At 32.0% G+C, this 11140-nt stretch overlaps 1 protein-coding gene across 1 annotated transcript; it reads right to left on the minus strand.

Moving 5' to 3' along the window:
• Positions 1-3512: 3512 nt before the first annotated feature.
• Positions 3513-9425, minus strand: LOC119670929 (monocarboxylate transporter 9-like). The gene is made up of 7 exons (XM_038081383.1): positions 9289-9425; positions 5500-5738; positions 5310-5436; positions 5060-5203; positions 4078-4994; positions 3826-4015; positions 3513-3756 (listed from the first exon to the last, which is right to left on the minus strand). The coding sequence occupies exons 2-7, from the start codon at positions 5722-5724 to the stop codon at positions 3611-3613; spliced, it is 1749 nt and encodes a 582-aa protein (XP_037937311.1). The 5' UTR covers positions 5725-5738; positions 9289-9425; the 3' UTR covers positions 3513-3610.
• Between the last annotated feature and the right edge of the window lie 1715 nt (positions 9426-11140).

An 11140-nucleotide genomic window follows, 5' to 3' on the forward strand; every position in this document is an offset into this window, starting at 1 on the left:
GACAAAGATATGATGTCTTTTTCCTAGAATAAAGTGTTGCTTGCTACAGTTCACATGAAAGAAAACCACCCAAAGGACCACGTAAATCTTCCTATTCACGGATTTACCACTTTCAGTTATAGATATATTTAAACACTTTGCAATTATCAGTACTCATGTCTATGCACATGTAAATATTATGTAAAGAATATAGTGTAAAACTTTTTAAAAATACGGACATACATATAGATAAATGAAATATATAGAATAAATTATGAGTATGACTATATATAGCTCTCAGACGAAATTACATTTGAATGTCGATCATTTTCAATGGTGTCATGATTTATGTGTTTTAAGTGAATCTTAGTTTCTTGGAATGGTTGAACTAATTCAACTAATCCATAAGGAGAATATTCGTGTTTATTAATATTTCAAAATTGTGTAAAATGAATACTTTACTATTCTTCGTATATCCAAACGAAGAAGTTTGGATATACTGTACTTTAGTTAACTATGTTTCTTTTAGATACACATATAAAGCTTGAAATAAGAACATTCATTGCATTTCATTTTAAAAGTGTAATCCACAATTTTTTGTTATTTATAACACTGTCAGTTCAGGTCTTCAGATAACTTTTTGAATTTAATCTTTTCAATCCAAAAATGTACATTTCTTCCATATGTTAACAAAAATTCGTCATTCTTTCTAAAATTATTCAAACATTTTACTGTTTTTGCTGTGTTATTCACAATCTAGCTTGCAAGTCACGTTTGTGGACAAAAATCAGTAACGCCGCGCCGTTAAAAGGCAAATAAATTTTGGGTAACCGAAAGGGCCCATAAATGAGTAATGAGATCTTAATTACATACAGTTATCGAAAAGTGAAAAAGCAAAAATAACAACTAAATTGAAAGACAAGTAACGAATAAAAAAAATATTAAAATAATTCGAAAATGAATATAATAAACAAATGAGTAAGCGAAGACTTTAACTAAAACATTGCCATCATAACGCATACGTTAACGCACCCACCTTGGAACCCGGCGGGTACCAACCCGCTCAGCTAATTTGTGAGAACAACTGAAATTTGTGCTCGCAAACGTAAACTAGATTCTAGTGAATGTTGGTAAATTCAGTGGAACAAATTATGAGAGTTGGAATAATAAATCTCTGAACGTTTAAATATTTGCGTAGAGATTTCTTGAATTGCTTTATTGCTTCAACTAATTAGTAGAAATTAGTAGCAGCCGACCGGCTGGTTGTATATTTAAAAATATTAATAAAAGTAATCTCTGCAAATAAGATATGGGCTGGGGAAGCTTCTTTAGTGTCACAAACAAGTGACGAAATTAACAAATAAATTATCTTTACTCAGTAAACACTCGGAGTTAAACGGTATTGCCTTGGTCAACTAGCTAGAGAGGGAATGAATAAAGTGTTAAAAGCCACGTGGCTGTTCAGTAACACATTTACAATCTTTAGGAAAACTTAACATACATTGAGCCAGTTGACATTGCATATTGAATTTTAAAAAAGAGCTGACATATTTGTGGTTCTTAATAATTCTTACGGCACAAATACTTGGAGTTTTAAAATTTTTGTCTGCTGCAAATGTGGCGTAAGTTGATAAGAAACATACGCACACTAGCGCTCAGCTATCATTCTCGCTATCATACCGCTCCAAACGTGCCTACAAAAGCACTCCACTGAATGCCACCAAGCCCAAAACCCCAAAGCCAATTAATTCCAATTAATTGCGCTCCAACACTTTTGCCTTTTCTAAGCACTTAACAATCACACACTAGCACAATTGCACACTAGCACAATTGCACACTAACACATTTGCACACTTGCACACTCCATTTATTTAAACACTTCCAATTTATGTAATTAGGAAAATTCACCCAAAAAAATAGATAAAAACAATTGACGGTTTCGTTTTGTATTGACGCAGAAATATTATAGGGGCCCGATTAAAGCGTTGAACATGGAAGCTACCGCTAAGCATTTTGAACCGCTCGAGTGGCTCAGTTACACACTTACACAGACACACAGATACAGTAGCTGCGTTTTAATATTCTGTTAAGCTATAATGAATTTGCATTTTTCCCAATTGACTTTTATATTTTGATTTGAAATGTTACCAAAACAAACAATTTAGTTTTATTTAAATTGAGTTCATTTATGGATTTACTTGGAATTATTTATAGTCATAAGTGCGACCATACAAATTCGAGGCGTTTCGATTTGGAAGTTGTACTTGTTCTTGTCGCCAAGTGTTCGTGAAATGGGTTTTTAATTAGTGAATTACTAAGAAATCGGAATCCCCATTTAAATGGAATATTTACAACAACCTATTGTTATGTTTAAAGTTCCATTAATACTCCTGACGTAATTGAGAGGTAGACAAATTCCTTTAGTAATCCTTTAAAAAGATATCTCTGATTAAGTATAAGAAACTTGAAGATGCAATTATTGATAGCTCAAGGAGATCTATGAAAACATATAGCTTGCTCTGAGCTTATGTGAGTGCTGCTCTGAGTTGTTAACAAAACATGGTCTTCGAAAATGAGCGGTTCCTTTATGTACACATGACACGACTTTTTCCTTAACATCATACTTATGAAATGATACTTATATGCATAAATATAATTTATTATTTCTGCATTTTTAATAGCTACATTAACTGTTTGAGTTGATTTAATTTTGAAATATCACATTTTTTTAGTTAAGTATAAATTGTGCACAAAAACAATTTGTTAATTTCCGAAGAAGCAAAAATAATTTCGAAAGATGTAATAGATCGTAAAAGTTTGTGACAAAACTATGGTTTGCAATACCACTCAATAGCACCACTCTTATGAAGCACTATATACCTTTATTTCTCAAAAAGAATATCTTGATATAGTAAGCAAAAATAATTATATCTTGATATAGTAAGCAAAAATAATTATCTTTTAAAAAGAATCTCAAACGAGAAAGTATATATATATATATACTAGCGTTGATATATACTAGCGTTGTTACAGAAAAGTTGCAGAACTATAATTGCAAAGCTATGTAGATGGATCATAGGTCAAACACTAATAGTAGTGGCACATGTATTCCCGACAAAAATAACCAAAAGTGATGACTTCTTTCTATATTGCGTTGTCACAAACAGACTTAAAATTCTTCAGGTACTCATCAATTTGAGGAGTTTCTAAACGTCTCAGGAATGGCGCTTGAAAAACTACATAAAAGCCTTTTTTTATTTGGTATCGATAGGAATCAATATGTTTATTTACATATGTCTAATAGAAAAAATAATTCAGTCCATTAAAAAAAATAATTCAATCCATTCAGAAAACAGTTCGATTTTTAAGGCATCAAATGCACAACAGGGATGTTATCAGATTTGGTTGCCTGAACCATATTTATCAGTTTGACTTCTTTTTTATAAAAGCGACTTAAAATTTTATTATTTAACAATAATTTATTAAAATAAAATTATTCTAATATGCAAAAGTTAACAAAAAAACTTAATACAAACATTAACGAATTAATATTTACAATATCTAAAAAAATGAACAGTCAACAGCGATCACAAATGCGTCGGCATCAATGGAAAAATACCTCATATGGTACTCAATTTAATTCTCCATCAATCGGTTTAGTTTTTTGAAAATGTTTTCTGTAAAAATCTTCTAGGACCCAGAGTAAAATGGCAAGAACACACAACGAGTTCAGGAAATTTAGAGTAAATGCATAATTTGTGCTGTCACGTATCAGGCCTAGTAAGAAATAATTTCAAATGTTAAAATAGATTTTATTGAATTCAATATTTCCTAAATATTATTTACCAATAAGTGGTCCACAGGCTAATGAAAATAGACCAGACATAAGGAGCTGTAAACCTGCAGCAGCTGGTAAGCGCTTAAGAGGTACATATCCCGGTATAATCAATGACCAACAAACCGTACGGAAGGCTTTGTTCAAACCTAGCCAACAGAAAATAGCGATCATAACGTAGAAATCATTTGTAAAAGATAACTGCAAAAAGAGTAATATATAAAAGAGATAAAGAACTGTCTTTCTCAATAAAATAATCTTACAATGAAACGTCCCAAACACATGCCTAAGATGCCAATGGCAAATAGAGTTTTGTTACTGTAACTGACTCTTGCCGTGATGAGTGGTATCAAGAAACGTATCACTAAATCGAAGAAGCCCAACAATGACATTGCCAAAGCAATTTCGTTAGCTCCAAATCCAAAATCGGAAAGAATGAACGGTGTCAAAATAGCAAAATTGATTTCCACAAAATTTATTAACGTTAATCCTACAGCTAAATTTACATAACCGAAATCCCGCAGCAGGTCCAAGTCGAAGAAAACTACAATTTTTTGTAGAAAACTTAATTTTTCCTCTTTTTCCTCAACTTCTTCTTCATTTGGTGTAAGCTCTACTTGAGGCGTATTGAGAATAGTAAGTTCTGTTTGTTGAGGTTCATTATCGTGACGTAACTCATGGTCTTCTTCCTCTTTAATACTTTCGCTTGTGGAGAATTGTCGTTTCTTACCATTTAATTGTTGCATTTCAAAAATTTTCTCACGGGTTTTGTCCCAACTTCCTGAACGATTTCTACTCGCTGAGTTTAATGAAGATCTCGAACCATACCAGCTGGTTATGACCTGTGTTTCCGGATCAGCTATTTGCTCTAAAGATTCCTCTTCATTCTGAGCATCATTCACAGGTTGTTGGGCTTCTGTATCCTTAGATTTTTTTACATGCCATCTAACTGGCTGGTAAATCAAGGAACATGCAATCGTGTGAAACGATATACCTGCAAACAGCATTACTGTGCCTTGCACTCCGAAATATTGCAGTAGATAAGTTGCCACATAAGGCAGCACAATAGGCCCTAGTCCCGCTACTCCGAATTGATATGCTGTTGCTGTGCGTCGTTTTTGTTTGAAGTATGTATTTACCGCTAAGGATGAGGCTGACACAGCCAAGCCACGTCCAAATCCTAATTGAAGTTTTAAAATAATTAATAAGATAATATTCATTGCATTATTTACAAACTCGGCATACCATAACATAACGAAAATGATAAAACGTAAAGCATAAATGTATCAGCAAATGCTGAAAAAAATAATCCTAGGAATGTTAAGAACGAACCAACAAGAGCCACCTGACGGAAAGTATACCTCCGAAACATGGGGCCATTGAGAAGACCTGTGGAAATAACAAAAAAATAGTTTTTACTTTTCTGAGATATATAAAGATGTAAAAAACATAAATCAGATATTGTTTTAACCATTTTTCTGATTAAATTCCTTACCAGTTATTGCAGATACTGCGATTTGTGTGTTAATAATTGTGGTCAACTGGGAGCTGTTGATGCCTAATTTTAACATATGCTCTCGAAATATTATGCCAAACTGCTGAGCTAGTGCAAAAGTCGTTAACTGAAGTGAAAAGAAAAATTGTTATATATTTTTATTTAGGAGTGATATAGGACAACTCCATACCGTATGTACACCAGCTGATACGGCTACTAGCCAACCCCAACCACCATCAGGAGCCACGAAATCATCGCCCAAATCACTTTTGTCACGTCGCTTCTTTTTTAATTTTTTCACAGGTTGTGCCACTGGTCTCTGCACAATTTGTGTATTATTGTTGCTTGGGATCAAAATTGTCATGGAAGGATCGTCATTCCTACTATGTCCGTTTGTAGTATTAATGCTTGTCATTTTAAGTTTCGAGACTGTAAAATCAAGAGTAGTGAATAATGAATTAATCATAATAACTTGAATAGCATTATATGGGCAATATTTTTCTTTCCTATTTATGCGAACCACAATATTATTAGAACTTGTTTTGAAATACGACCTAATCTAAATACTCTAAAATTAATACACAAATTATGTATTACTAGAATTAATCCTTCAGCCTTTCGTATGGTTTTGTGCTAATTATATAAATTTTTGAATTAATTAAATAAATTTTTGTAATTAATATATAATTTAAAATTATTAATGGTTCAATTTTTATAAGTCAATTATGTTTTCATATCATTATATTAAATACGCTGTGATAATCAGAGCATTTCAATAGATTTAAAGGTCAAATAAAATATTTCACAGACAAAGAGTCATATCTCCCACGACTTGCATTAAAGTTAAATAAAATTGATAAGAAATCTGGGTAAGGAAGCTGACATTGACAAAGCTATCATATAAGGCAAGTAAGTGATTAATCTTTATGATTTTTATTATTAATGGATGCTTTGTATAAACTCACCACGAAATAAGTAATATTTGCGGGCTAAGACGTTATGAGACTAATAAAATATTAATTTATTTTGGAACCTCACATTTTCTCATTTAGTACTGTACAAAATATATGAATTATCAAACAGAGTTTTAATTCATCCCATTATTAAGCTTTCGTTATATAAACTCTCAAAAAATAGAGTTGAACGATAAGTAACTGTTGTGCTTCACACTTGCTTTCGCATTGTTCAGATCATGTGCGACTTAGATCAAGCATGCTCACTCTCTAGAGGATCATAGTTCTCAAAGAGCATCTTAAGCACAATTAGGATTGTTAGATGGTTTTAATTCTTTTCACGTTCAATATCTTTCAACTTTCAATCTAAAATTATGTAGCTCCATACTTGATGCTGGTTTTAAGGAAACAACTATAACAATTCGACAATTCTATACATTTCCTACCCATCCTAACAATAGTAAATTCGTATCTCACATAAATTTTTTGATCACATGAATAATTTTTGTGATAAACTAATTATTGTTTCTCTGCCTCGTGCGAACTGGTTTTATTTTTGCAACTAATCTCATCCAAAATTTTTGGTCTGGTTAGAGTGCAAATTACTATATCAAACCTACTAAGCTATTATCGGAAGGTGTTAACAATTGTGGAAGACAACATTTACCCAAATTATTCATTACTAAACTCTAAAGCAATTTCTGTGAATTTTATGAGCAATTTAAAGACAGTTTGCTTTTTGTATTTATTAAAACAACTAGGTTATTTTTAAAAATTCACGCGAATTCTTGTATTGCAGAGTTAATCTGAGGTGACTGACATTTAGCATTTAGTAGCTACAGCGGATCAAACAGATCAATAAACATGTTTTGACACCTTTTTTCTTACCAGCAGTCGTTCTGAGCTTAGGCAAAAACATTTGTGTCAAACAGAATTAATAAAATTAAATAAAAATTAATATATTTCATTTAAATTTTTTTAATAACGTGAACGAGTATTTATGGTTTGCTACTGGTGGTACCAACTTGATATTACAAAGCACTTATTTCGATGCTTGATCAACTAAAGAGTAAAGCGGCATAATAGGATTAGAAAGAGGAAAGATGGCAGAAGCGGGGATCCCAAGTTAAAAATAAATGTATGGCACTTATTTCGATTTTTGATAAACTAAATAGTGAGACGGCGTAATAGGACAGATTGCAGAAGCGGGAATCCCAAAAAATAAATAAATTTATGGTACTGCAAAATAACGACATTACTAAAAAATTTACAATACTATTTATATTAGCAATTAGGTCTTATACTGAAAATGAAACAGTGTATTTCATTTGCCTTTCAAAATTCAATTTATATACATTACGAAATAAAAACTTCAACACTAGTTAAGCAAGCGGTCAGTGTTCAACTTTACTCAAAATGTTTATTAAAATGAACATTACTATTATGCTAACGAACAGCACTAAGAAAATCCAGAAATTAAAATAAATAAGAATAGAATGTCATAAAGGAAGTCAGTAGAAATTCTAAATAACAGCACTGACAAAACGAAAATTGAAATATGTTAAATCGGAGCTACCTAATATTTCGTTCACAAACGGGTTAAGGCCTCAAGTCACCAGTATCTTTAATAAACGTTTGCCATTTTCATTTAATTAATTATGTATATGTGTATATAATTTTCATTTAAATTTTAAAAATATGTTCCAATTATGTAAATGAAATAACAAATACATTTTTCATTGTTTGTTTTTTTAAAGGAACGGATATAGTCGTAAAAATAGTTCGAACACTCTGAACCTTTATCAAGATATCACTTTTTATTAATCGCAATGGACAGAAGTTCAGCAACGCCAGTTTATTGTGGATAATTATGACCAAATACAATGATAATTGGCGCATTTACTGATTTACGTATAAATTCCTAATATCAAATATTTAATGATCAAAAAGAAAACTAATAAACTGAGCTGCCATTGGTGTGTTATCGGTTATATATGTGTTTCATATTTCCAGCACTTGAATAACGAGGTTTGTAAATTAGAGATTAAGGCTCGATAGTGCGACTGATAAGAAAAGCGTCTGATATAGGCGTACACTTATACGACCATTTGATATTTGCCAAATTCGATATTAATTACATGATAATTTCCAGTTTAGCAACTTCGTTCACATGTAAGTCGAAGTGGAGCAAATGCTAAATGCCGTTTAGAATTCGGTCTTGATAAAATTCGAAAGAGATAAGAAACAACTTCTGACATTCAAAGTACATGTTTCGTTTCGTTAAACAGTCCACTGTTCACTTTGGCGAAAATTTGGAATTTGCCAAGAACGACATTATTGTACACATAAAAATATTTCTATTAATAATCGCTTATTGCTTAATTCGGTTCTTTTGGTTGTTTTGGTTCTTTTCTATTTTTTAATTTACGTGAGCCAGCTAAATTCATTATCACAGAAACTTTCCGATTCTATAATCGAAGCGTTTGTCATGCACCACCACTCGTCGTTCTCCAAAATTTCTTCACATTTAAAATTTTTATTAATTGACTTCGCTAATCGGCACAGATGACAGCACATGCTTTTACTTTATTTACAAACTGATTGATTGAAGTCATTTCAGGTAAATCGAACCTCACACTTTTTATTATTCATTATTTTCACTTATTAAATTTACTATATCTAATTTTTTTAACGTTTTCGAATGGAAATTTTTCGCTTTTTTCTCTAAGCATTTCTTCCCTTCAATTTACAACAATAACAAACAATTTGCATTAGGGAATGGGAAACCTCAACCTCTCCACCGACGGGGATTTAGGCAGTTTTTTTTATTACACATATGTATCTGCAAAATGGGTTTTGTTTATTTTTTTCGATTTTCTTTTTCACTTTACATCTGTTATCACACAAAACATAATTTCTAGTTTCGTAACAGTTTTATAAAAGTTTCGTAAAAGTTTTGTAAACTATTTTCGAAACACTCAAAAAACGCTAAAACTAATTGTATTGAAATATATTCATTCAGCAACCTTCAATTTGTTTGGAAACTCGCGATCGCTACAGTCGACTGTCCGCTCTCTTTCAAGAATTCGCGCTGTATGTAACAAAATCAGTAATCAAATTTTCGAATGAGAGTTCAACTTCACAATTCCATGTGTGAACGCGAACTAATTAAAAACATTCAATGCAGTTTAATTTTTGGTCAAAATCACAATAAACTTCCAAGAGCAGCAAAGCTATTTAGTGAGCGTAAAATAATTATTGATAACGATTCGACTTTATCAAATTTTAACAATTTTTTATAATGACATTGTACTTTCGCGCTACTTACACACTGCCACGATACCCTCACTTTTTACTTTCAAGCTCAACAGATGTTTCGACGTATCTACAAGCCCGCGAAGCGTTTTAACCTTACGCGCTCTCGCCTCCAAATACCAATAATGATGCAAAAGTATCTACTATGCCACGTGCAGCTACGAAACAAATTTCGATTTCACAAAGTCAACCTCATGATTATCAGAAATATTCTCCAACAAAAAAAAAAAAAAATAGAATATTTAAAAAAACGGCTACTGAAAAAAGAAAAACAACATAAAAATAGCAACATTAAAAAAATTAACAGTGGCGGATCTTACAGCATAGAAAAGCTAACTAAAAATCTACAAGATACAAAGTGTCTGCGCCGTACCGATGCTGCAATCAACAGTGCCGATGCGAAGTGTTTTGTTTACTTTAAGGTCAGTCAGTTGCTGTTAGTTTTTATTGATATTTTAACACACTTTACACTACAGCCAATAAACGCTTGTAGAATATTAAGTTTGTCTAGAAGTTTGCATCGAGTCTAAATACATTTAGAATACTAATTTTTTTTAGAGGCTCACGCTGCAGTGAATATGACAAGTGAGACCCTATGGAGCCTCAATATTTATAGAATATTAAGTTTGTCTAAAAGCTTGTCCAACAGTTAAGGAAGAACTTAGATAAGTGAGAAGCTATAAAGTTTTAACAGTCCCCACCAACAGCGGATCAAATTAGCGAGGTTTGGCTATCTGTCACTTAGCTTTTGCGGTGAACAAAAGAAAAATTAAACTGGAATATTTTATGTATCCAAGCAGTATAAAGAGTATAGTAGATGGCATCTATATGAAGTAACTAGTGCAGATTCTGCGGTAATGAGAAAGAGTCTATGGAACATCTGATCACCAACTGTAATGCATTAGGCCACAGAAGAAACAAAATTTTAGGTGCTGGTGTGATTCCTCGAGATACATAAAGTCTAAATACAAAGGAGTGCACAATAGATCAAGCTGGTCGCAGTGCATAGGAGCCTTAGCCTAATCCTGCATACTATTGACCATTGACCAACTAGTGACATAGTTAATAGTTCATTTTTAACTTAGACTATATATTTGTATGCAGGGTGTTGGAGAATCGGTAGAGCCAACGCTAACCATATTTCTTGTTAATATTTGTGTTAAACAAATTCTCACATATAAATTGTTTTTAAAATTTTATGCGTACAATACGACGCGAGCAAGTCAATAAATGGAAATACTTTGATCTCGGTTTCGTTCTGCTCTTTACAAAAGGGGTACAAAGTTCCCGCATTTGTCATAAACTTTTTATCTACGATTTGAAATTTGAAGAAACCAACAAAAGTAGACAAATTTAGACCAACTTTTTTATTCATAAATAGTTAATAATATTGCTTAAATTGAAAATTTCATATGTGGGAACATGAATTTCGACACACCTACTTTTTACGTATTTGCTAACGCTACAGTCAGCAATTAAATAATGAAAAATCGAAGCACTGAAATGAATTCTTGAATTCAAAACTAAATAGTGACGGTATTGTTTAATTATAAATTAAAAACC

This window comes from Teleopsis dalmanni, chromosome 1, assembly GCF_002237135.1.
Source record: "Teleopsis dalmanni isolate 2A chromosome 1, ASM223713v2, whole genome shotgun sequence".
NCBI lineage: Eukaryota > Metazoa > Arthropoda > Insecta > Diptera > Diopsidae > Teleopsis > Teleopsis dalmanni.